General features: G+C 40.5%; 1 protein-coding gene across 1 annotated transcript in view; it reads right to left on the bottom strand.

The window, feature by feature from the left end:
* FHOD3 (formin homology 2 domain containing 3) overlaps nt 1–27,872 on the bottom strand; it is a 197,084-nt gene that overhangs the window by 50,591 nt on the left and 118,621 nt on the right. The window contains exons 11-14 of the mRNA XM_009707416.1: nt 21,840–22,054; nt 14,617–14,922; nt 9,967–10,856; nt 3,084–3,242 (exon numbers count right to left, since the gene is read on the bottom strand). Of these exons, the coding sequence (XP_009705718.1) occupies nt 3,084–3,242; nt 9,967–10,856; nt 14,617–14,922; nt 21,840–22,054 (1,570 nt within the window). The remainder of the gene's footprint in view (nt 1–3,083; nt 3,243–9,966; nt 10,857–14,616; nt 14,923–21,839; nt 22,055–27,872) is intronic.

Here is a 27,872-nt window from a genome sequence, read left to right as displayed (position 1 = left end):
GGCACTTAGTGCCATGGTCTGGTTGACATGGTGGTGTTAGGGCAAAGGTTGGACTCGATGATCCCAGAGGTCTCTTCCAGCCAAACCGATTCTGCGATACACTTCATAAAAATTAGGTGCCAGAATTTTAAGCTCGCCTCTTCTGCTTAGCTCACAGAAAGCCCTCATCCATGCTAAGCAGGCAGTTCTTTATCCTGCAGCAAGCTCCAAGTTGTTTGAACACAACGAATGCCAAACTTTCAAAGAAAGGAAAACACAACCACTTTGGCAAATGTAAGGTGGCAAAAATTTTTTTAGTTGGATTGACGCAAGCTTGCAGACACATATTGTGGATTCCTTTGAAAATACATTTCTAACAGTGCCTGCTCTGCACACTAAATGGACAATATTTGCCTTTCTAGCACCATGCCCCCATTTTCTGCCCTTTTTCACAGCTCCAGGATATCTAACCACTTCAAACACATGGCCTAAAAATATGCAATGTACTTCAGTATAGACGGCTTTAAAAATACCTGGAGAATTTTATCTCTGAAGTTATATATTTGAAGTTAAAAAGCAAAGTATGGATTAATTAACAAGAGTTAAATGTCACAAGCGAAGCAGCATTCAGCAGAATGTAGGACAGTAGCGGACAGTTTACTGGGTGACTATGAACTTGATGATGAGTTGGGCTACCACAAACTTATAGCCTGCATCCCACTGCATCACTGTCTTGTTGCTAGCACTACTGTCAGCAATACTTTAGTCCACTGTCCTTAAATGAATCACTAAGGTTGGTTTTAAGACACCATTTAATCTGAACTTATCCACCAAGGCACAGAACTAAAGCCACAAGCACACTAACACAACAGTGACGATGCTCATCAGCGAAGGACACAGCACAGAGCTCACAGCCAAGGCAAAGGATGACTCAGACGACTTTACCCTGTTGGTGCCCTGCTTTGTGTTGGATCTGCTAAAAGCTGAAGATGATCCTAAATTATAGCTTCTCTGAAATTTTATCAGTGAATGTTATATCCTTACCGCACACATTACATCTCTTTTGCTCTCCTTACATCCCTCTCTTCTGCTTACTGGCTATGACATCTCTTCTAGACAATTAACTATGTAGAAAGCCTTTTGAGTACCCACTGTGATGCAGTTTTTTAATTAGACCAACTACATAAATTTTTTTCCAAACCAGTCCTGCCTCATTCAACCCATAGATTAGCTATAAAGTATATTATATAGCAAATAATTTGCTTTATTCTCTGTGGTTTTATATAAATGAAGCTGAAGTTTACACTATTACTGATTCATTCATCATCACTACCAATTATTTCCTAATATTTAGGAACTGTAGATATGCTCTTTTGTCCATGAACATCATCCTTCCCAACCAATGAAGGCTTCACCCCTCAAGGTTCAAAGTACCTGGGCTCTGCTCCACTTACCCTTTCTCTTGATTTTAAATATCTGAATGATCACATCAGGATTACTCATATGCTTAGCTTCAAGCTGTGGACACAGAACTCAGAAATCCCATTTTCTTTAGCACTGGGCAAGTATATCAAGAATGTATCATTTCTTGGTTTCTGGAATCTTCAATTTGAAAGCTACCTGCATATATATTTTAAATGAAATTATGGGTTTCTGGCAAGCTAATGGAAAGGCCACCCAAAGCAGGGTGTGGTGGTACAAGGCACTCACAACTGTGGACACCACAGGTGGTTGGCAGATGGACAGCCCAGCTACAAATGTTGGCACTGGAAAGGGTGAGCTGTGCAGAGCAGCTGAACTTCTGCTAAGTGCGCCAGAGAAGGACACAATTCAAAGGAGATGATACATGGAAGATAATGAAGATGTGTCCTTCTTTAGTAGCCATTTTATATTGGACTTTGTATGGTAACACTGCCTACAGCACTGAGATCTAACTGGCGATCTCTCAGTTGAGTTTGGCTGGAGGAGTACATCTCTCCAACAATTTAAAGCTTAGTACTGCAAACTGCAGTGGTGGGTACATGGGCTGGGTCATGAAAAATTACTTTTTTTAGCCTGATTTGTCACCTTCATAATATGAGTAAGGTATGTATATAGCAAATAAGTAATATAGCTTTGGGAAGAAACTATATTCTAGTAGGGATAAATCAGGACTTGCCTTCTAGCTAGAATGATCTTTTGCCTTAAGTATTTCTTTTGCATGTAACTCTTGGCAACTCCATTTCTATTCCAGCTAGCTTTTTTTCATTTTCTTCTGTAGTCAGCACAGTGAAGGTGGAAAGGGGGAAAATCATGAAACACAGCGCCAAACCACGGGAAGGTGACTGTGAATCAATACACGACCTCTGCAGCTCAACCACAGGTTGAGATTTGTAGTTGTGCAGATTACTCTTACTAGATCATACAGGCTTATTAAAAAAAAAAATCTTTGAAATGAATACAACCACAATGAAAAAAACCAGGGGAGTAGCAGGCTTCTTTTACACTTCATAGAAGAAAAATGTTTTGATAAAAAAATAATAAACAGAGCTCATCTTGGATCTGGGTAAGAGTATCTGCAAAGTCAAACATGCAATGGTAAAAATTACATCATCTGTAATCTTTATACCAACTGCTTTTCTTCAAACAACAGTAACACAGAAATGCTATTTTGAGCAGAACTAGTCACTGTATTTGTTTTCCATTAGATATACAATCTAGAATGACTCCAACAGCTAGCTGGGCATGAACTTTATTAAACCCTGTACCAGTTGCATCAGCCCTACTAACTCACTGCCTATTCTCGCTGCTTACAATATTTCAGTCAAGTTTCAGAGGAACAGATAATACTCTGAAAATCTTGACAGGAATTAACACCACTGTTACTCAAACTTAAACACAAACAAAACAGAGAATCCACATTTACTGAGCATGCCCAACCTCAGGTGAATACTACATGCTTCTGAGCACACTGCATTGATTTCATGAGTTTCAACACTCGGTCATGATATAATACATCCCCTTTTCCCACCTCCATGAAAAGTCTGGCCTGTACCATGTGCAAGGTCGACAAAAAAGGAAACATTGAAAACGCAGACTTGAAGGCATCAACTATTCTGTCTTACCTCTATTCCTTCCTTGTTTAAGGCATATTCGTCAAAGTTCAAAATAGCAGTCTTGATAGTGCGGGGAGGGGGCAACACAGTCAAGCCAATATTAATAGCATTGCTTCGTTTTGAGTCCAATACAATGATCTCCTGTCGCTTCCCATCTGCAGCAGTTTTCTTGGTAAAGAAGAGAACAAGAATATTATTCCTCCAGCCTGTTTTATAAAGAAAAAGCCACTCCTTTCACTAATGACTTCCCCTACTCGAGGGTGCTGACATTGAATGTAAATCTAATTCATTTATAGTCATCCAAAAAAGCTGAATTCTTCTACCACATCCTTGCTGGTATTGGCATGAGCTGCCAGGATTTAACCAGAGAGCTGAATGTAGCCTCAGATGCCGTGCAAAAAAGCCCGAGACACAGGAGTCCCCGCAAGGCTGGGAACACTGCAGTTTGGGGCAGGAATGGGTCTGAAAAAAGCCTGAAGCTGTCTCTGCTGGGCGAGAGCTCTGCCATGCGGCAGGACCAGCCAGCTCAGGGTTGGAGGGGCCGCAGCTGATGGGCTCCGGGCCTCCATTCCCCCTTGGATGTGTCAACCCGGAGTGGCCACTGCCCCTCTCTCACCTACATGGCCAACTGGGAAACAGACAGGGTGGTTCCCATCTGCCTGCCAGCACTCTCCTGTGTTATAAATCCACCTTGGATATCGGCAAAGGAGCTGTAGAGGCCTTTCTGGAGACACTGGCATGGTTTTCTGACCTCTGGCTGCCAGAGGAAGGGTATTCTACCTTGCCACTCATGATATGTCCGTCAAGCTCTTCACAGGTGCAGAACAATTTCAACCTTCTGCTTTTTTTGATCTTTGGATCTTACCTCCAGTATAAACTACAGTATAAATAATAATGAAAGCACAAAGAACTAACAACAAACAGTTTAAATTGTATTCAAGAGAAGACCCAAGAAATTTATTCCTCTCCCCATCCTCACAGTGGCAAAATGCAAACCAACTAGGCAACTCACAAACCATTTATATGGCATAATACAGTGTTGAACATGGTCTTTGCTTTTACGCCCCAGCATGTCTCTCTTTCTCTCATTAGCCTATGCTAGAAGGTGTCTAATATACATATGACATATGTAGTTTGGCAACTACATATGTCATGTACCAGGCAGCTGCAAGAGGAGAGGACTCTGCTCCTCACACACAGGAGTTCCTCCTCCCTCTCAATACACATGAACTTTGGAAACATGTATTCTCTGTTTCCCCCTCCTTTGCCCTATCAGAGATGGGCTGAGGGATGCTGTCAAGCATGGGAATTTAGGGAAAAGACCAGCACATTGATGCAAGCAAGTGCAGAGATGCTTTGCTATATATAAACCTGTGTTTCAGCACAGCGCAGGCTGCAGAGACGGGACTGTGACTGCTCTGTAGAGCCTGTTACGTTACCTGGACTGTGGTTAGAGGCTCCAGCAGCAGCAGCCTTAGCACAGATGCACCTCAAAGGGGCAAAGAGAGAGACTAAGCCATCCCTCTTTCCAGGCTGCAATGTGGTGGCCCATACAACTGTTCAGAACAGGGAATCATCTGTGTCGTCTATAGCAGTGGTGTCTCTTGCATCTCTTGTGGATTTGGGGGAAGCCCAGGAGGAGACTTTTACTGCCCGACTCTCAGTCTGTGATCAGGATTGCTCTTCAGACCATGAAGTTTTGTTCTCCACTTCTTTTGGGTCTGCACCACAGCCCCTGAGTCAAAAAATACCCTACTGCCAGGTCTACATGCTGTTTCTGCGTTGGAAGAACTGTCTAAGTTAGTAAATACAATTTTATCAAAGTACCTCCAGCTGTGGGTCAGCCCATAATGACAATGCAGTTGTATCATTACAAAGATGCTTTTTCTGGCACAGTTCAGTTCCTTGCCTGCACAAGAAGAGGTATGCCCACCCATCCACCCCAGCAGCCTGCCCAGCACGTGTGCGGCACTACCTTTCATCATACCAACACAATTAACATGGTATGACGCAACTTCTGTGTGCAGATGGGACTGAAGGCAAGCAAGCTTTACAGGAGTTGGAGACTACCACGTGTATGATCTGTGAAAGTAGTGAGAGTTCGTTTTTTTAAACTTAAAAAGAAACAACACTTTTGCAGTAAACAGGATAAATTGCAGGAGAGCAAAGATAACCCTTATTTTCAATTTTTATATGTCCGTTCTGCCAGAACTGCTATCTTTTTAATGGCCTAAAAGCATCTCTGAAGCCTTCTTGAACTTTCCCTTCTTTGAGTAAAGGTTCTCTTTTTCTTCGGGAGCTACCTGAAGGATCTGAGATGCAGCTTCTCCTTTAAAGCAGACATTTTTAGTTCCAGGGCCATTAATCAAATTTTCAGGACCAGGCCAAGACCACATAAAAATAAGTGGGGTTCACCAGAGACTGCTTCCTCTTGAGTCTGTATTGCACTAAGCCCCTTTTAAACCACCACTTTTTACCTTGTCCTTTGCAGCAGAGAATTACAAAGCTCCAAAGAATTTATGCAGAAGGAAAAAAGCTGGGGGAAAGGAGTTAAATTTAGGCTTCCCACATGTGGTATGGGTAAGCAAGCCTCAAATCTGCAGCTCTGTTTTTAGGCTCCTAAGTTTGACAAGAAAGACATATTCATTTGGGGGACATATGATGCTAACCACTGGGATGATTGTGACTGCAACAGGGCGCTCGCTCCTTAGCAATGACTTATGAAAGACAGATGAGCTGTATCGGGGATGTATGCATGAAGGTATTTTCCAGAGCTATAACTGCACACGGGGTATAAAATTTTGGGTTAAGTAACTATTTTCAAAAACAGGGGTAGAAAAGATTTTTAAATCCATTTTGGGGACTTCGGCTGAATTACAAAGAAATCCTTTCCAAATAAATAAAAGGATGAAGAAAAGAGAAAGATTTTACTACTATGAACTTTATTACCCTACCGCTAAGAAAAGAATTACTTTTTGTCTGCAATGAAATTGCACATATGTAAGAGTCTGACTGTTAAAATAAGCTACAACTATTAATTTCTATTACAGTATTAGGTGACTTCAGACCGTGCTTTATAAGTTCATTAACAGAGAATGACTTTAAATGCTTGAGGGAACAGTGCATTAGTGCACTTCATTTTATATTTTAACGCGTCAGTATGTAACGTAAGCCCTGAACTTCTGAATATTATATTATTGAATGTAAATACAAAATAAATTAAAAAATACAAATATATCAGGTGGAATAATTTGTGGGAAACAAATGTTCCTGCAATGTATTAACAATTACAGTGAATTTAGGTCTTTACAAGGTATAACCGGCCAGATTCTGTTGTCTCTATTGAAGGCTGGGTAGTCCAGATAGGTTATTTAAAAATTGTTACCATCCCACAGAAGGTGATTTGCAGTCTGATGAGCACATAGTCTAAAACATGCCTCTTTGCTTTAATTAATACGGAAAGCAGAAAAATTTAAATCACTTTTGCAGTGGTAATATAAATATTTAATTACATATGAGCGTCAAGTCAGAAATATCTCCTGCATTTAAACTTGCAGAACAATCTGCATCAGTAGTACAGAAAAAATGGGCAATCCTTCAATAGTGAGATGGCACTTCTTTATTTCTATCTTAATTAGCAAGGATTTAGCACTGGGGATTTAGAATGGAATCACTCACGTGCTACTGACTTTGTCGAGGATACATGTATATAATCTTTTTCAGAAATTCTAGTCCACATTTATGACTTGTCTTACCATTTACTGAAATTGCAACAAACATTTTGAAAAGGAATATGTGTCTAGGCATGTATTTACATGTGTACATGAAAACATGTTCCTTATTTTTTCCCTCCTATCTGTGGGCACATGATGGGTCACTCTATCCCACAGGGTACCGATGAATCAGCAAAATAATACTTTCAAATGATATGCGCAACCAAGTTGATGGCAGAAGGGCTGACCAACAACATTTGATTCAGTAGTGTCTGCGTGTTTTCATTTCTTTTCATAGAAAAATAAACACTTTCAAGTACTTTGCCAAAATACCTGATTTGTTTGTCAGAGTGAGAAGGAAAGATATTCTAGACTTGCTTGGAGGGGATACTTGATCACTCTCTTTCTATTTGCAAATAGAATGTAGTGGTCTTCTATTCTAGAAAATAAACATTCTGCAACTAATGGTGCTCCACTAACTATAATCAATGTGGAAGTTGTCCAGTGTGGCATAAGTTTTCCTAAAATCAAGAATCTCCCCTCCCAGCCCACCCCCTCAAACTCCCATATTATATCCTACAATTTAAAATCCACTTTATTTTATTGCAGTCTATTGTGTTTAATGAAAAACTTCTCATGAGCCAGGAAGTAGCTGTTTATAGCTGTGTGTTGTGGAAATCACAGTGAAGGATTAGAAACTGGAATAAAATTGGTTACAGCTGTATGAAAGAGCAAATGCACAAGATAGAGCCAAGCCCCCCTTACACACCCTGACTTCGCTTTTCCTCTCGTCCTTCTGGACTGTTCCTTTTCCATGCACCTGCTTCCATCTATTGCTATGAAATCTGGAGATTTGACTTTTGATTTGTTGCTCTGTGCTCTTTTTTTCAGCTGAACCAACTGAGCTGTGAGTCAGACTTTACGATATTATAGAATAAACCTGTTTTGGATTGCAGCCATTAGACAGGAGAAACTAGACACAACGGGGAATGTACTCCCTGGAAATAAACCAAGCAGTCTGGAAAAAGCGAGAGCTATTCTAATTTGAGAGCAATCTTCGTACCAAACCTCAAGTTTTTTACGGATTCAGTGGTCTGCTTAATTATTCCCACTCTCACTTGATCTAAGGACTTTCTCCTACCCTGGAAGATTTGCTGGCATTCACCAAAACCAGGTAAGAGTCTCAGAAGTCTGGGTAGGCTTCCACTCTGGTACTCCTTGGTCACCATTGTCTTCTCCACAGAGACAATGAGACTTCTATGTCTGTGTTATGGGACAGGGTGGAAAGAGAGCCAAAAGTATAACGTCTCATGCAGAGAGTAGTTATTAGTCTCCAAGAGGAAAGCAGTCATCTAAATCATTCCTCAGACTTGCACTAATTTCAAAGAAACCTGCTCACTCATCTTCCAGCCAGAAGCCAAAAGCTGTGCCAAAGCATCAGGCAGGTTTGGAAAGCAAGTGTGAGTGAGAGAAAATGGCCAGAGGTAGTTTGGGAATGTGCATGGTGAATGACTGGAAAAGTAAACAAGTCAAAATTCCAACAATTTAACATTTTATCAAAATTTCGGATGAGTATAAAAGATTAAGAATCACCCAGAGTGATCTATTACAACGCCGGCATTTAGCACAAAGCTGAGGTTTGGAAATGGCAAGTATGTCATCATTCCACATTCAATTTGAGGAATTAAATGTTTTATGGATCTAAGAAAATGCTCTAATTCCTTCCATCTATGAACCACCTGTGGCAGATTTGTATGTACAGGGAGAGAGATGAGGAGTAACATGCCACAATGTCACCAGCATTCCTTCCTCAGCAGAAAAGGAATTAGAGAGAGATTAACCTCAGTATCAGCCAAATGAACAATCAGCTGAATGTGTTTTTAGAGCTGCTCTGCCATACATTTCAGATCTATGTGCATCTGTGTCACAAAAAATTCAGTTAAGAACAGCGATGGCAGGATCTACGCGAGCCATCTATTTATGTACCTGTTGTTTGCTAGGTACTTAATGAGGGGCTTGATTGTTCAAATCGCAATGCTTCCCCTTGGCCAAGAAGATCAAGAATGATAAGTACAAAATTTTCAGTTAATAACCCAGACAAGTGACACGGAGAACTTCTACCGTGAGACATCCAATCTCCCCAGATTAAGAGTGAAGAATAATATATAGGATACGTAATATATATAACAACTTTTGCCAGCCAAAGAGAAGTAAAATATTCAAGGTGCTGAGTAGTTTTTATGTCACTATAAAACATACAGGCATACAGAGAAAACATAGAAGCCATTCATTTAAGTAAGAGAGATGGACATCTCTTACTAGCATTTTAACTGGAAAAAAACTGATACCAATTATTCTGCTTAGAAGAAAAAGAGTTTATGTAGCCATGAAAAACAAATGTTCAAGCTAATAACTTTTTAAATGCTACTTCAAATTCCTACTAAATGTAACTATAAAACACTTCCTTTTGTTGTTGAGTCTAATGTTAAACAGCCATGTCGCCAGCCCTTGTGAATTTATTTTATAACAACACTAAGGAAGAGGGAATCCTAGCTACAGAGATATTTCCTGTGCCAGCTTATATTCTAAAATTTGGATAGTCACATTGTACAAATTAAGGATTTAAAATAGGCCTGTTCACCAGTATAAAACAAAAACCCAACACCCCTGCAGAGTTTAGCTGTAAACTTGGTCCAGCTGATAAATTGATCCTTCAGAATAAAGCACATGTGTAGGCTCTTTGCAGCAGATCCAGTTTGATATTCTAACCTTTCCATATAATCATTAGGAAAATATTACCAAGTGAAGAACTGTCAAATACACAGATATGAATCATCACGTTGTGACCTTTCTATGAATGTAACAGAAAATATTTCAGATTTCACTACGTAGTTTGGCACTCAGCTACGAACAAGCTAATGTAAAATTTGCTGCTATTCCCACCTGAAGTGATATCTCAAAACCAGTAGACCTGAGACAGGAGGGTAGCTTGGCATGTACACCACCCTAGGCTCACCTCCTAGTTTCAAGTCATGGAATATCTTCCGTCATAGGCCAAGCTAGAAACACATCCAGTAATTTCCACTGTTTTCATACAAACAACATAAATCACCTAGATCTAAGTCAGAATGAATACCAATACAATAGCAAAATAATAGCAATCTGAATACGAGCTGTACCTTTGTGACAGGCAGTTCCTTGGATTTAGACTCAAAGAGATGCTCCAGTTTGGAAGTGTCCACCTTAATGGGTTCCAGTTTCGACCACAGGAATTCTCTGCAGCGTTTGTTGTTTTTACACTGCCACTCAAATGGCCGTACCTCGTTCCAAAACAGACGGATGGTTTTCTTCTTCTTTATAAATGCTGGCTGACCCCTAGAAACCTGGGGTGACCCTAAACCCTGAGGAGTGCTGAACAGCGGAGGAGGAGCCAATAAATTAGCAGAGGGTGGAGGTGGAGGCGGACATCCAAACAGCAGGGGAGGTGGTGGAGGAGGCAAACCCAGAAAAGAAGGTGGAGGTGGAGGAGGGGGAACAAGGGAGTCCCCAGGACCCATATCCATGTCCAACACATCTACATCATCCTCCTCCCCCAAGTCTGTAAAATCCATGTCTTTGATTTTAAGTTCTCTAGGATTAGCCATGAGCTGATCCCAGATGTAGTCAGATTCCTTCTTTGGCTGTGCTGGTGTTTTCTCAGCGACCTGTTCACTGATTTCATCTTCAGGCACGGCTGTCGCCTTGGCCAGCTCACCACTGTTGAATTTTTCCGCAAAGGCTTTCACGCTGCCTTGGTTGTCCAGATTTCCAATCTCCATCTTTTTGACACTTTCATCTTTGGCCTGCTTCGTGGCCTGAAGGATAGAGATCCTACTGGCTAGGCTAGTGAGTGACTCCTCGTTTTCCTCCGTCTCCTTCTTTTCCTCCTTCGTCTCCAGCTCCTTCTCCTCTTCATCCTTGGGCTTTTTGTTATGCGCATACAACATGTCCAGCATAAACCTCTTGTTGTTGAGGATGTTGCTGCACTGCTCATTCACACCAGCATCCTGAATGGTCTGCGACCATGGACCTGCAATCACACACACACAGATGGGAAGAGTCAAGGGGAGGGAGCCAGAGCACCAAGAACACTCTTCAATCCCCCCCAAAAATGTGGGGGACACACGCACAATTAGTCTGAAACTGGGCAAGAAGTAGCTTTGAAAATTTTGAAATAAGTGACAGTGCTGATATAGGACCCAATCTTGATGGGCTGGGAGTAATTCTCAAAAAAGGAATGGGAGCAGAAAATAATCAGTGTAGCTTGGGAGGGACTATATAACTCTCAGGATTTCAAGGTTCAGGTTTCTCCTGAAATCTGTCAGGTTTCACTTTGTACTTACTACCCAAGCTCATTTTATACAGTGCATAAATGCTCAGAACGTTTAACAATCAGGAATGGGGCTTAAATATCATGACAATGGCACAAAATAGGTTATCGTCATACTTTTCACCTGGTCATAAACTGCAACCACCCAAGGAAAACTTCCTTATAAAAGAGATCTTCCCTGCCTGATGTCAAGGTTATCATGTAACTGCTTACTCCTCCTCCTCCTCCTCCCTGCCTGCTGGCTAGGGGAGGGCAGCTTTCACATCTGGCTGTTCCTCAGACCTCCTGGCTGGGTACCTGGGCCATCTTCACAACACGGACTATTTGAATCCCAAAGCAGGCTGCGTACCCAGAGTTACAGCTCTCAGGGCAACTCAGGGAAGCAAGATTTTTAAAGTTATTTCTAGGAATATGAGCACCTTTATAAAAGATTTTTGAACATGCTGCTCATCAATTACTGCTACGCTCCCTGTAATATATGACGGCATTGAAAGCCCAATGGCCTTCTTCCCACATCACAATCATTTAACACGTCACTGTAAGGAAGCTTTCTCTTTCTGAATACTGCTTTTCTCAACAATAATCTGCAAAATACCATGTTTGAGACAGCACCATAAATAACAAACTATAGTGGTCAAATTGTAAAAATAAATGATGTAAGTGTCTCTGTGACTGCATTTCCCTGAATGTAATCCTGCTAACCAATGTGGATAATGTATCTAAAAATTATGGTGCTTCTTTTTCCACTGGGCATCAGATGAAGTGATTAAGCATGGACAAAGATAATTCTTCACACTTACTGTATTTTCTGTATGGGATTCCTTCTGTTCCCCATAGTCTTTACACATTTTATTAATATTTTTTTAATAAACTTTATTTCTTAAACACATTTTATTTTGATTGCTAACCTACCTTCCTTTTGGCCTCTTGTGGCTAAAGATTTTCTTTTATACCTGTCAGTTGCCCTTTCTCTTAAACTTCCATTTTATGTTTGTTTTTCCCCTTACGCTCTCATCTTTTTCAATACTTTAGACTTTCAAACATCTTTTATGGCTTCCTTCGTTAACAGAGTTGCTTTCTTATGAGACATCTAGCCCTGTGCTCTGAGAGGTTGTCCCCTCGGTGAGATCCACATCCAGTGCCCCACAACCCCTGCTCACCCCTTTAAAATAACACTACGTTAAAACGTAGGATGGGTCTCACAACACAAAGCATATGGACAGCAATGACTCTCATCTCTATTCAGATCAGCCTCTAAACTGCATTTTAAAACGAGTCCAGAGGTTTAACCCCAGACAAAAGAAAGACTTTTTCAGCAATGGATACAACCTTCAAAACTGTTTCCTTTTACTTTCTAGCAGGAGGCTTGACAGCTTCCATTACCTGTTTATTTTTCCTCACACTTTATCCATGGGATTGCCTTCTCACCCAGATTTGTCACCTGAGGTAGTTTCACTAGACAACATGACTAGACAACTCCTTCCCCACACCATAGATTTTACCCAGCTGAGCCCTCACGGAAGATTTCCTCCTAATCCCAGCCTTTCCTTCAAAGATGTTCAAGATTGCTCCCAGGATCCCTTCTGTAAATCCCACATGACCTACCTGCTCTCAGTTTCACCAGCCAGGATCCTCCAGGATTTAATCCCTTTGCAAAACTCCACATCCAAATTCCGCCAGACACAATCTCTGATTTGGGCTCCCCAAGTCTGCCTCCATCTGCCCCAACTGATCAAAGATTATTGCTGTGAGGACTGTTGCTACCTTGGTGGCCTCTTCTGCCCTCCTCTCCACAGGTAAAGCTTTGAAATACCATCGAAGAAACAAGACTTATTGGAAGCCACATTCAGCAGCATAGTTAACAAAGGAGGAGACAGGACCAAAGGCTTTATTCCTTTGTCCTTAATGCATCTAGGCAGAACCAATGGGCCACCTCATAAATGGCAAACTACTTGTTGGGAATGTGAGAACTGCTGGAGAAAACATTCTCGTTTGATTTCTGAATCTCTTCACCTACTAGAGAGCAAATGACTCACTACATGAGACCTCCTACGTAGCACAACCTAACAAATCTTTGGTCTACTGGTAATGTAGGTCAATTTTAACATGTTGATTTTTCAATAATAGGGTACATTTGCTAGTTTTTAAAAAAAAGTACATAAGGATTTAATTAGAGTGGTAACAGGTTGATAACAGACAAAATGAGGGGAAAAAAACCCATAACCTGTTCTTTCTTATTGCACTTGGATTATCTTGGACTGTGCCACAGTGTAATGACATCCTTCATCTGTCATATCTCCCCTCCCTTTCCTACATATATATCTGTCTACATTCTTTAAGAGTACAATAGCATTTTAAGTTACTCAATCTTGGTGCTGGTTGAGAAGAAGATAGCGCTTAAATTTAGAATAAAATTAACTTAATGTTTCCCAGAAAAAAGAAGTGATAGGGTTTAAACTTGAACAGTACAATTGGACAGTTTATCTCTGTGAGGTAATCATGATTCAGAGTTATCCCTGTTCTTTCAGGAAAGTGCAAGACTATTTCACACTGTGAAGTAATTCTTGTTTTCTTACCTAGAATTTAGAAAACTTAGGACAACATGCTCCACTGTTCAGCCCTAATAAAACTTGGGAACCAAATGCCCTGACTACATTACATTCCTTTACCTACCTATAAAAAGGGGAAAAGAGTAATTAATTAACAAAGGTCAAAATCTGCCTTTTACTCCCTCCTTGCCTGGGCTGCACAACAAGCTCTGGTTGTCATTATCTCTCCAGAGAGAAAACTAGTTCTTAAAGTGTTTTCCAGGATGGGCTTTTACAGGTGCCTGGTGGCATATCTGACCAGAACCACTGGTCACTACAGAACTGGTCTTTTCCAGACAAGGTCTATTTCATGTGCCTCCTCCACATGAGCTAAAGATGGCCACAGCCCAGACCTATCTTCAGCAGCTCCTATGTATGCCTCTCTGCTTTCTGAAGCCTAATCAAGACAGGAGAACTTGAGGGAAGGAACAAACATCCCAGCCCTCATTGCTCTTCCTCTTCCACTAAAAGGATGAGAAAAAGTATCTGGAATCTCATGACAAATCATGTCAACACAGCCCATAATCTCATTGTTTTATGTGTAGAAAACCCAAATAAATTATCTGGGAGCTAGATGTAAGTTGCTGCAACACGATGAGTCAATAGTTAATATATTAATCTCAGGGGAAGAAAATCGTCTCGAATCAAAGGAAACCTCATTTCATCAAGGCCTTACTGTCCCTCAAACATAGAAACCCCATCAAAGTCTGAGGATTTCCAAGCAGAGGGTAGATCAGACTTGGTCATGGTGAAGAAAGTCTTAGATAGGCACAAAGGATTTGTTAGTCAATTAACACAACAACAGAGCTGCTAATTAAACATTTTTTTTTTTCCACCAGAAACCCCTCATTATTGAAAAAGCTTCACTTTACCAGTTTCATTGTCACTGGTTAACTTGTCCTCTCTCTCTTCCCTCTCTAAAGTGCTGCTTGCTGAGGATATGCTGGATGCAGAGCAGTTGTCTTTTTCATTCACTTCCTCATTCTGCCTTTCTTTTTCACTGAGTATTGCACTTTCTTCTGGCTCTCTCTCTGGTCCTCGCTCCACCTCACTCTCTGGTCCCACCTCTGTAGCCTCTATTTCCTTGGGTGTCTCCGATCCCTGCTTGGCCTCAGCCTCAGCCTCCTGCTCTGGTTCTGGTTCTGTCTCTGTCTCTGGTTCGGGTTCACTGGCACTCACTGGTGGAGAGAACAACGGGAGAAAGAGATTCACTTAACAATGGAGTCGTCTCAGGCTCACCCCTCTAAATGAGAGTGACGTGAAAGTTGTACAAGTGCCTTATGGAAAGAAAATAAAAATCAAGTCCATGGCATGCTGAACATTAGGAGCAACAGACTGATGAATGTTGTGCAATGACAGCACTGCACGTGAGAGTGGCCTGGCAAAGCCCCTCACTTGCTGTCTGGAGCCAGCCCACTGTTTTTATACATACTTCCACAGCTGGAGTGTTAGACTCACATAAGGATTTGAACGAACCAGCAGAAAATGGGCATCCCACTTGAGCATGACATTGACAACTCAGTGCCTAAACAGAGCCAGGAAGGAAGGGATCTTTTAAAAGGCAAAAAGGAGGAAGATTGTGGCTTTTGGTTGAATTTTCTTTGGATTCTGGAAGAATTCTTTTTTCACCTGATGAGGAACACTTCAACAAAAAAATACAAGTATTAGTTTTATTAACACAGTTGAATGGTACAGTCTGGAAATGGCACTGTCACACATTTGGCTGACAAAAAACATATGTTTTTTCATGTACGTTTACTTCAGAATAGCCACATCAAAACTGGTCGACGTTTCCAACTGCTTGGCATATGGCACAAATTTAGTTTCCAGTTGGCGGGCATATGGCATACGATGAGCTTTTTTATCGGTTGGCACACAGCAAACACTGTTGATAGTACACTTGGTTTCTTCTTCCTTGCTTTATCACTGATAGTGAAATGAATTCATTCACCTTTAGGGTTTTTAGCTATAACAGCAGATTTTCACATGCAAATATTCTCTGCATGCTGCAAAGAAACTGAAGAGCATCCACACATGTTCACATCAAGCAGCTCTCAATTTTCTAAAAACTGAAAGGGCCATGCAAGAGTGATGAAAATGGTCATGCATGTTAGTTCTGCATACTTCCCAGATCCCCTCCGTACTAAATCTTGTGTTGGGTGGCTGAACTACAATGACCAAGTCATACTTGTTTGTTCCCTCTGTTAACTATTTTTCATTACAATATTGCAAAAGAGCTTTCTGGACTTGTCATGGTCTTTGTATCACATGATATACGATGAGATTTTCTTCAAGAACTACATGAACCCTTGAAGGAAAAAAAGGATCACACTGGAATGTGATCCAAACATTTCAGTCCTCTAAGGGAGCAGGTAAACAGATTTATCCTGAGAAAGTATAAGCCAAAATAACGAAGGTCACAATGTTTTCCTAAGATTGTTTCATGTGGCATGCCTATCCTATTTTCTGAGACACCCACACAAAGAATAATGATTTCTAACAATGCCTGTGCCTATCTTTACAATAACACATATGTTTTTAAACTAGTTTTCAGTAACACAGTTTCAGTACCACACTATTCCACTTCATTTCATGTAATTTAAGCATACAAAACTGCAAATATTTTTTTTGCCACTGATTTCATTGGACCTAAGCTTCTACACTTTCATAATTGTTTTTAAATGTGTAGTTAGTTAAATAACCAAATGTGCATATATAATACATTTATATAAAATAAATGTACACATAACATGTTCAATATATAGTCCATGCTCACTAAAATCCCTCTAAGATGTTTTAAGTCACTTCCAATCAGAAGCTTATCTTTCTCCCTCTTCTACATAGAGAGTATCTAAAAGTCTAATAATAGATATGCGAGCAGTTTTACGTACGCCTTGTCTCTCTAAATGTACCTTACCTATGACTGTATCCTAGACACGGACTACAAGAGAATCAAAATTATAGAGAACTGGCAAGAAGTCGGCAGACACTTTGAATCCCAGTGCTGTGTTTGTGACCACAGCTGTCAGCATGTAGGCATAGCACAAAAGCATTTTACAGTCAAGCAAAGATTTGAATATAACTGAGATGGAAGCTCAGGAATTCTTTAGGAGTTCCTGGAACTAACATGGTACCGTAGCATGAAAGACTCTGAGCTTGCCACACTGCAATGATCCATATATAAAAATGTCATCAATTCATCCTTGAATAATTATAGTTTCATATGTATTTCAGATGTTTCTCTCTAAAAACAAGAGCTGTGATGCAATAACCAAAAAAGTCAACTCCAACAGCTCAGGTGGAGAAAGAAGTGGACTAAAACGTGGCCAAGATTGCTAATGCTTATGACACCTTTGTCATCATGAAGCTACACTGAAAATTCAATAGGATAAAGTCAGGAGAGACATAAGAAATGCTTGAGAAAATGAGAATGTTCAAAAGAATTCTGGATACTCTTCAAACAAGGAATATTCCACACATACCAGAAAGATGCAGTATCTTAGAAGAATCTAATATATAACAAAGAGTAAAGAGCAATATACTGACACAGGCTGCGCTTTTGAGTTCAATGAGTATCAAAATCTAAGCACTTCTGGAACAAAACAAAGATATGTTGACACTCATTTTGACAGTCTCTCTTCTCTGTAGGGATAATATCAAACAATCCACTTATAACTCAAATAACTTGTAAATAGTGAGCTAAGTCCAGTAACACTTCCCCTAAAAAGCAGCTCAAAAATCAAATCTGTCAGCAAACACTAGCAGGAGAACAAAGCCAGAAAAGCCATCACTTGCAGTTCCATCGCGTAATCCATTGTGCTGATATTGGTGAGACTTCTACAGAGGTTAAAACCCAGAATTCTCAGTGAATGCCTGGTGGTGGCCTATTTGAAATGAGCTGGAACTTTCAGTCCCGAATCTACTGGATCCATTTTCACACCAGAAAAAACCACTACTCTAAGTGGCAACCTTTCAGGTGGCAACAGAGTTAAATAACAGACCAGGCTTTGTCCCGTCTTCAGACTTCTGCTGGTGGAGAGCACAAAGATGCAGGGAAGTAAGCATGGTCATATCAAAAAGCACCAACAGCAAAGAAAGTGTCCCTGAGACATTAAGAAGTGTGATACCATTATAAGCAACAGATTTATTTTTTTTTTTAAAAAAACCAATTCTTACACATACACAGTTCTTAAAACCTAAGCTGGGGTTGCCAGATTCAGTAGTAGAGGTAATCTTTCTTCACTTGCATATGCTATTTTTCACACTTCTCTCAAGGTTCAGCTTTGCCCCCCCTCCCCCATTAAAACAAATGAGTGAGCTGAGGTCTTTAAATGAGCAGAAGTTTTCCTTGCAATTGGATTAACCAGGAGGAGAAAAATTGAATGTGGTTTTAAGGACTAATTTTTGAGTCATATGCCCACTTCTTTTTCTGCCAGAACTTAATTTCTAGAAATGTATTACTGGAAAAAAATGCAAAGACTTCTCGGAAGAGTGAAATCTCCCAAAGAAGCTGTGTGACTTCGTCATTAAAAGAGACAGTAGCAGGGTCCCTCAATAAATGTGTAAAGATTTTGTCGTTTTGAGAGATGGGGTAATCTGCATCTTTTGACATTTTCAAGACTTGGTCATTATCTACTATAATCTGATCCGTTATGATCTGATCAGATGTTGGTGACAGCCCTCTTTTGAGTGAGAGGTTAGAGAGGACAGCAAGCTGCTCCTTTCTGAAAAACATGCCTACAAATTCATAATGCTACACAGGGACATGGAGGGAAATGACTTTTCTTTCAATACTCAACTATAAACGAACTCTGAAGCAGACACAAGATGTTGTATCTTTAGTATCTGCTGATAAAACCTCAAGCCCCCAGTCTCATAAGCCCCCAGAGAGAACAAACATCGCTTCAGGCCAACATCTAATCCCCTGCCAGGGTAATAGATCAGGCAACTGCATCTTCATCTGTTTTCTCTGCTCTCTCTTTGGAGCTAGGAGATACATACGCTAAGTGTCTCTTGAGGATGAATACAGTAAGTCTGAAGGTGGTTATACCTACCCAAGCCCTCTTGGTTCAATTGTTCAGGCATCGCTTAAAGTCTTGGTTGTTACCTCCCTTCAATTCCTCCAGCATGGGATTCCTCTTGCTGTGAATTCAGCAGGGACTGTCTCTCTTTCTCCACCCCCACCCCCAATCTTTTCTTCCCATTCCTTGTGAAGGTAAAAACAGCGTGATCACCAGTACGGAACTGGCTCTTTGGTCATCAAGTCAGAAATGATCCCCCACCCCAGTTCCTCCTCCGACTTTCTGTACCATGTTTTTTTTGGCTCTACAACTGGGGCTGCAATGGCAGTACTACACCCTCATGCTCTGGTGCTTCTCCATCTGCTGAGATGCTTTCACCAGTCATACTTTAGGCAGTATTTGAACCTTGCTCAGCTACTAATATGTTCAGAAGGTTTCCTACTGTCCACAATGTGCACTTGGGTTAGCCTGCTTACTTCCTGAAGTGCTAAAAGAGCTGCTCCTCTCAGAGAAGGGTTCATCTCCAATTCCTCTGTGGACTGACTTCAGAGATGTCTTGGTTATTGTTGCTTTCCGTTACTGCACATGTGCACTTCATAAAATATTCTCCAATTAAATTACAAAAGAGGAAGTAGCTGCTCTGAAAAACAATATTAAGTTCCATTTTGCAGTTATAGGACTGCCTTCATTTCCTCCGAATGGCATACCCCAAGTTTTACGAGACTAAGTCTTACAAGACTTGATTACTTTAGTGGAACCAATTGTTTTATATGAGAAAACACTTCAGCTCAGTAAGTCCAGATTTTTATTTTGGGTAACGATACTGAGACGTTTCACTGCATGCGACAAAGTTCCACAGACAAAATCCATTCCCTTCTTAAGCCCAGTAGATACTGGATGGTCAAAGGATACTTCAGCATGAAAAGCATAAAATAAATCTGACTCTGAAAATTCCTTATTGTTTTGCTAGTAGAGGAACACACTTTCTGTTTGACTTCAGGTTCTGAATTCTGCAGATGAATATCACGCATTTATTAACACCATTCTTGCAGAGCCTTTAGAGGGTCCTATGCACAGAACTGAGGAAGTGTTTCCTTTCCACAGTTTCATCCTTGCTTGGGAAGATGGTGACCTCCACGTTCAAAGCAACTGCTTGGGATGCAACTAATCTGGGTTCTATCCACAGCTCTATTGCAGCTTTCCTACAACTGGCTTAAGCAAGTTAATGACTCAGTTTTTCTATCTGTTGAGTGGGATTCATAACATTTCCTAAGACAGTAAAAGTTGAGATTTTAATTCATTATGGAACATAAGGAATTCAGATAATAGTCTAGAAGACATAGCACAAAATCTATAAATAAGCCTGCCAGCTGTTGGCCAATATCCAATAATCTGGCCATCTCCAGATGAGAGACCCTGCCCTGCCCACATGCTCATTACTTCATATGACCTTTCCAATGTTTTTGGTAAGCCTCAAACAGCAGTCCTTCCTCATGCACAGCTCCCACTGAAGTATGCAGATTTCAGGCCCCTGTTCTAGGGCTGTCCTGGCCATCTGTCTGCAGCTGCCCTTGGCTGGAGGCTTACCCTGCCCCATCCATACGTTCTCTCCCTGTAGTCCATTTGCTGGGCTTCCAGGTGCTGCCCTCTGATGCCTACTGATATTGCCAGGAGTTTTAGTAGAGATGTCTTGCCTACTCTCGTGTTGATAGCTTTGCCATATTCTGGCTGTCTGAAGTTGCCCTGTGCACCTGCTCCAAATGTATTCTCCAAATGGATTGCTCCATTTCATGCTGCATTTTTTTTTGAATGCTTCCAGGAGAAATATGTTAAAATAATCATCATAAAAGAGATACTTACTCCCTACCCAGCTCTGAGATCCTAATGGTGGAAAAATCCAGCTTATTTGCTCTAAAAGCAATATTGCAGTCAAAAACAATGGGCACCTGGATGTTTCTGAGTATCAGTGTTACAGGAAAATATCCATGGTTTTTAAGTTCAAATGATTCCACTGATACTTTTAAAGTGCCAGACAAGAAAACTGGGAATATAATTGGGAAAATATATAAACCTCAATTAAATAAACTTCACCTACTTAGTATGGTGAGGATAAACATATGCAACACTCAGTACTTGTAACTTCTTTCTTAAATTGCCTTGCTTTATAGCATGCTACCAGCCATAACACTCAATAAAACCAAGCAGTGCAAGTTACAAATGCATTAATCACCAATAGCACATAGCAGGAAATCAAATAAAATAAAAATGAATGATGGCGATAATTCACCCCCAACATGCACTCTAGCTCCCAATGTTAATGCAACATCATGTGGTGCCAATATGAATGTGCATGGTGGGTGTTTTTTTGAGGACTGAGGGAGGGGTACATGATGCAAGTGGCAGAATGACGTGCACACACAAAAAATATTTCTCTGTACACCAATAAATTATATGACAGCAAACCAACCGTGCAAACACTAATTATACTTTCCTTTTTACTAATTGTCTGTGGTCTCTTTTAAGTCCTTTACTACTTGTGGTACAATTTTAAGAGTTTTTGGTGGTGTTAAAAATAACCAACACACCCTCCCTGCCTTCAATTCAAGACCTTTTCTGTTTGTCCCATTCAGCCTGTGCTCTGCTGGAAGGTTATTATAATCTTGGCATTCATCTGTTGCATTTCTTTCAGAGAATCCACATAAGCAAAATCTGTTGGCAGGACTATTGTTGGTTTAGTATTCAGTAACTTCTAATATACAAGGAACATGATGCTAAAATTAAGACCCTCTGTATGCTGTATTTTCCAATTATTTCATTCTAATAGCAACAGACAATGATAATATAAATCATAGCAACAACCAGCAGTGTATTCTTTGCTTGAATAGACTAGAAGACATCCAAACCTATGCAAAAAAAAAAGGAAATTTAGGAAGACAGCATGAAACAATATAATAAAATCCTTTACTTTCGTACCTCAGAGGTTACATGCTTGCAGTCATGCATCAAAAATCACTGCTAGTCTGAGAGAAACTGATAAAACCACCGCTCATTCCCCTGCCCTCCTTTTCACTTACCTTCAGAGGGCTGAGGGGTCCCACAAGGGGTGGAAGGGGTCTTCAGCTCCTCCTGGGACTCTATGGATGCTGGGCTGATGCACTTGGGTAGGGGTGAGGATGGGGCTGAAGGAGATCTCAGGTTCAAGGACAGCTCACTTCTGCCTCGGCTTACGCTCCGACTCTTCAGCTCTTTCTCATACTCCTCCGCTGCCAACCTCTCCAAGTATTTGTATCTGAAAGTTAAATTCCAGAGGGTTTCCGTAAAGAAAAAGAAGTCTGTGGCTGATGCTTGTTTATGGATGAAACACCTGCAGAGAATGAGCTGACTTCCTGACACAAGGGGTACAGCACTAAACTGCTTGCCTGCTCAATCTGCCAAAAAACGCACAGCAAAGCAAAGACTACTGCCCTAAAAACTGTTAAATTGCTCATGACAAAACAAAAGCAGAGTTAAAGAGTCTTTAGAAATAGTATTGTGTCTGCATAGTCCTTCTCCTTTTGGAAGCAGCTGTCCGTCCTTCTCTTTACCCTCCTCCTCCTCCTCCCAGGCCTCCCCCTCCCAAAACTAAAATGGGAGGGGAAAAAAAAAAACCAAAAACAAAAGAGAAAAAAAAACTTCCAGAGCCAGAGCCCCTTAATACTGATGCAAATAGACAAAGTCTGAGACTTGCTGCAAGGAGAGGAAAATGGTTCAGTGCAGCAGACAAAAACAGATCTCCCTGAAAATAATACCAATAATAAATGTTTGGATTGACTATCTAAAGTCTCTGAACCTGCTTCTATTTGCTCAGAGAGCAATGCACTGGAATTCACTCTGTTCTCTCCAGAGTCTACAATGGAAAGTTTTCTTTTTTTTTATTCTAAAAAATTTCTCTGCCGGACTCAGACATCCAATAGCTTGTACCTGACGTCACATGTAGTTTATTCATCAAAGTCACTTTAAAAGAACAAAGATACATCTGTTTTGCATTTTAGGCAGGCAGAACTCACTAACTGTTTATTAAGACCAGCTACCAATCATATTCTTCATAGTGTGCTTTATAGATTTTGACCAAAATAACTTTGAAATATGTGCCTCTTCCAGATGTCTGCTAATTTTATCCACCAATATTTGCTAAGGAATAAATTCATGATTACAGCTGGATCAAGCTTTAGATTGTTTGTCTTACCCATAAGTGAACTGTTAAACAGGTTAATCAAGACTACTGCTTATGTCCATGAAACACTGTGGTCATCCTCCTGTAACCCACCGTTGTAAACACTTCATAACAGGGAACACCTCTCCTCCCCCCTTCTGCCTCACTGACAGTCCGAATTAGTGAACGAGGGTGCATTAAAAGCAGGCAGGGTGAAGAAGTCAGCCATACGTGGTAACAAACTTGCTTAGTACATATGGTAGCCACACACGCATGCAGATTTGCAAACATCCATATAAAGCATAGAAATGTGTCTTTGAAAAGCAGTCCTTGTGTTTTCAGAGGCAATTTGCTTTATTGCAAACAGCAATAATGAAGAACAAACTCATTTTCTTTTATTCCTCCAGAGGTATGCACAGGCTTTGAACAAATTCTGCAAGAAAAAGAACCCCTACGGTCTCTGGATGAAAATATAACAAGCCACATACTTGTATGGTTATAAAATAGGAACTGTTTACAGTTCTAACATGAAGCCAATTCTCGAGAATGATTTTTGCCTTTTCAATAGAGGAGAAAGCCTTTTGCTGGCATTAGCATAATGTCTTGTTACAGTTCATGAAGCCAGTCTTTCTTTTAACTTCGGTCACTTACGTATTGCGCCTTCCGCCTCCTCACAAGTCGAGCAGATGGGCCTTCAGACTCATAAAGAGCCATTCAGATCGATCACTTAGCTCAAACAGGTACAGCCCAGCTGGCTGCCGCCGAGGAGGGCTTTGCAGTTTGCCAACAGACTGCAACAAAGATCTGGATGGATCCTTCTATAATGAAGATCTACAATGTTTTATTGTCCTCAGCTCTTTTTCTGCTGCTTTAGCATTTTTGCTTTTGTAGCTGTGTGCTGCACAGCCAATCAGCAAAGCAGAGGACTATCATCAAGATGTGCCTTCTCAAAAATGTATCTGTTCATTATACTGAAAGAAAAAAAGGATCCAGAACAGCAACTCTTATGGCAGCACATTAGCAGAACTAGCTATCAAATGGGAAGCCTAATAAGCAGATACAGCAATTTAACCGAGAAATAAAAATCTCTTAAGAATCAGTTATTAACACTTCACACTTGATAAATGACATTTATTCAGGTTAGTTTTTGTTTCTGCCCCATGTCTTAACCATGAATGAATGAATGGCAGCATTAAATACACAAGGTCTCATGAAGACCAAAATCTGAAGGAGCTGAAAGGATGAGCTACCATCCCTCTGCTGCAATTAGGTCCTCCACTACAGGATTGAAACATTGCCTCTATAGACTGCCACATGCCTTCAAATCATGGAAACCTGCAGACATCATCATGCCTGTTCCAACTCTTCTCTATAGATAAGAGCTATAAGTCTGTGGGCTATCCATTTGGTATACCTCAGGAACATGATATTCCACTTACCATCTTCAAGTAGAAGATAGCATGGTGAGTTCTCTAGGTCTCTGACCAATGCCTGGAGGGCAACTTAAAAAGTTTATGTACCAAGTCACGGGGTGGAGAGCATTTCAGCTGTAAATCACACTAGAGAGGGCTTGGGAGCTCACCTTTCTTGGGTTTATTTTTAAATTACCACTGGAAAACACCAAACCAAGCAAAGTAAAAAAGGCCTCAAATCATCGAACAGCAAGAACACATGAAACAAATGGTGCTGAGTTACACTCAGACCCCTTGAAACTGCAGGAATCTTTCTCCCTTATACCAAGGCCACCCCAGTGCCACTGGAAAAGTCAGTGCCTGTATTCTGGAGCTCCAGGGTGACACAATAGTACACAGAATGCTCCAAAGGGTTGACAGAATTTAGATAAACCGGTGCTTTTAACGGAACCTTTCCTACGTGCTCAATATTATCTCATTTTCCAAACTGATACAGAGGAAACATACAATCCAGATTTTAACTAGGATTTTAGCACCTTAGCTATAGCATTTTCTTACAGTCCATGCATTCTCTTAAAACAAGTCAACGCGCAACTCGCTATAGGAAATGAAACTTCATTTGTGCAAAGGTGTTTGTTAAAAACCAATAGTGACAGAAGGTCAATGCAATAGACTACTGGTGCAAGATGTCACTTGCAGAAGTTTTCTCCAATATTCATGTGCTGTCAAAGCAAATCTGTCTTTCCTCTTTATAAGGAAGAACTGATAGTTTAACATTTCAGTACAAAAGAGCCCTAAGGATAAAGACACTTTCCTAATGACTAGTGAAATTGTCTCAGACTGCACAGCAGTGATGCCCTGATGGTGAACACCTCCCCAAAAATACTCCAGTTTACTTGGCATTCTCCTGTAAACATTAAAAGCGCTGGAGAGCTCACTTCTAATTTGTTTCAAATCTTGCTGATGAACATACTTGCTGCAAAAGGTTTTACTCAGCTAAGATCAGTGCATGATGCTTATGTGCTGAGACACGTTTCATTTCAGAAAACGCTTTTAAACTATTTGTAATTGTTTTGGCTGGAAGGACAAAGGAAAGCCCATCCACTTTTTATTACTCTTAGAGATGTCAAAATAATTTTTTAATAATAGCTACTTCAGCCACAATAGATCAGACTTCAGTCTGCAGAAAAGAACTGCCTCCTGTATGATGAGTTGGTGAAACAAAAAACCACCACAACAACAAACCCCAAACAAAACACAGCAACACAATGATTTCTGAGATGGCTGCTCTCACACTTTGATAATGTAAGTCCAATTCTTGCCAATCCAAAAGTATCTCCAGAGAGTAACCTCTAGAAGACCATAAAAGCAGAACTGAAGCAATCTGGATAATTTTTCATCTACTATTTGTTCAGTAATGTGCATATTTTCCAGGTAAAAACAAGAGCTCCCTCCAGGGCGTAATTACTAGTGGAGGCAGAGATGAAGCTACTGAAAGGCAAAGGTCTTTAATCGAGTATTCCTTGAAAAATGTGCTTTCGTAAGCACATAGCTCCCAGCCTAGCTAAACTATTTAATTGAATTTAAAAAAAGGAAAAAGTCCCTTTAAATACACTATTTAAATAAAACTAAAACAATGTCCCAATGATAAACACTGCGCAGTTTTGTAAATTACTCGCTGATGCTTAGAGAGATTGGCAAAGAAAACTTGGCCCTGAAAGATAAAAATGTGCCAGGAGTGGGCCAGAACCATTTCCATCAGCCTGTGACCGCAATTTTGCAATGCTTGTGACCCCAATTTCCTTTATCCTCAGTTGCCTCTTCTGACCCTCCAGAAAACTTGGGACCCACTGGGTGAGAAAGACAGGCTTATTCAATTTGTAACTATACTAAACTTGGGCAAATTTCTGAGGTAATTGGAGTAAGCTTATTTCCCACACAAATAGATAAAAGATAGATCATCAATCATTCTTATGCATTCCAGTCCCACGGCTCTTCATTTACTGCTGCGCTTACAGCTGGACTTCATTCTCCTCTTTATGAAACAACTGCTTTCTTATAGGAGTCCTTTGGAATAAAAGTGTTCTGTGCATGCAGAGTTAAAAATGTAAATACAGGACAGCTCCACAGTAAAGAATATAGGAAGTGCAAACAACCAAAGGGAAGGATGGATATACAAACCTCTCTTCTCTTGCTTGTCTTAGTTCTTCTCGTTTGTCTAAATAATCACGGCTAAAAAAAGAATTGCAGTAAATCGCAGAGGAAACCAGAAGAATAAGGTAAGTAACAGAAGTATAAGTACAGTAGGAGAAACCAAGAGCAGGACAAACAAGTTGATCAGAGACAATGAAGGCTGTTGTAGACAAAAATTTCTGATTTGTTTTTGTAAAAACGGCTGAAAAGTATGTGTGTACGCTTATCCATGCATACATCACAGCTATGTATACACCAAATAGGTAGTTCAGAAGGTCATTACAAGTAATTATAAAAAAAACCCCTGAAAGTGAAGAACTTGAAGCACATTTTGAAACCTGGTATCTGAAATTAGATACAATGAACCAGACTTGTCCATAACAAGCAGGCACAGCAGGGGCTATTAAACCATTCCTCATTTGCTCCATCTAGAATGCCCTGAAACGCTGACCGCGGCACCTGGCAGGCTAGACCAAGGCAGGGAGCCCACCGTATCGGCCCTCTTTCTAATATGCCTTTCCTTGGTGTGTTTTAGCTGCCACAGCTGGAAACGGGACAGCAGACTGACATTACTGAGTAGGACAATTCTTCGTTCTTACAAGGCACACACAGGATCATCGGACAGGTAACAACCTTTCAGTTCTTTACTTTTCACCCTGAGTTTTAGATACAAACCTCCCTCTATCTCAGCTGTCCCTCCCACAGCTCCTCAAGTAACTCCTATATTTAGTTTTTGCCAAGTCAACTTTGCTGGACGCCTGAGCACTGTGATTTCAGGCAGGCCTGTCTCATCCACAAATGTTGATGCCAATTTAACTCAGAGCACAGCAGAACCCAGTGAACATCCAGCCTGCCTCAATATCACAGCAAGATAGCTCCTTACAATATATTTTTAATATTTCGTTGAATCTGGTAGACAAAACTGATGAGACTTTCACCTTATCTTCCACAGCGTAACCTCTGAGTACCAGAAAGATTTTCAGAACTACTCCATTTATGAATAAAACACTATGTTTTCTCTTTATATTGTGTCATCAAATGAATTACTTATCATCTACTATACCAATAGCTACCAAACATCTGCTTGCAAGTTCTCTTCAAAAGTCCATTAACAGGGAACACACATTACTATTTCAGGCTATCTCCACATCCTTTGAATCCCTGGACTGGTTATACTTTTATAATCTTTTCAGAGTATTCTTTGGTATTACAATAGCTATGGGAATAACTCCAAGGGAAAAAAAAAATAGCCTAGGAATTTTTCAGCAGGCAGATTTTAACATTACTTTTTCCTCTCTGATAACTTTCAC

The sequence above is a fragment of the Cariama cristata genome, unplaced genomic scaffold, assembly GCF_000690535.1.
Source record: "Cariama cristata isolate BGI_N322 unplaced genomic scaffold, ASM69053v1 scaffold4019, whole genome shotgun sequence".
In the NCBI taxonomy this organism is placed as follows: domain Eukaryota; kingdom Metazoa; phylum Chordata; class Aves; order Cariamiformes; family Cariamidae; genus Cariama; species Cariama cristata.
Note: the sequence above shows the minus strand (reverse complement) of the source record. Positions and strands in the feature narration are given on the sequence as shown.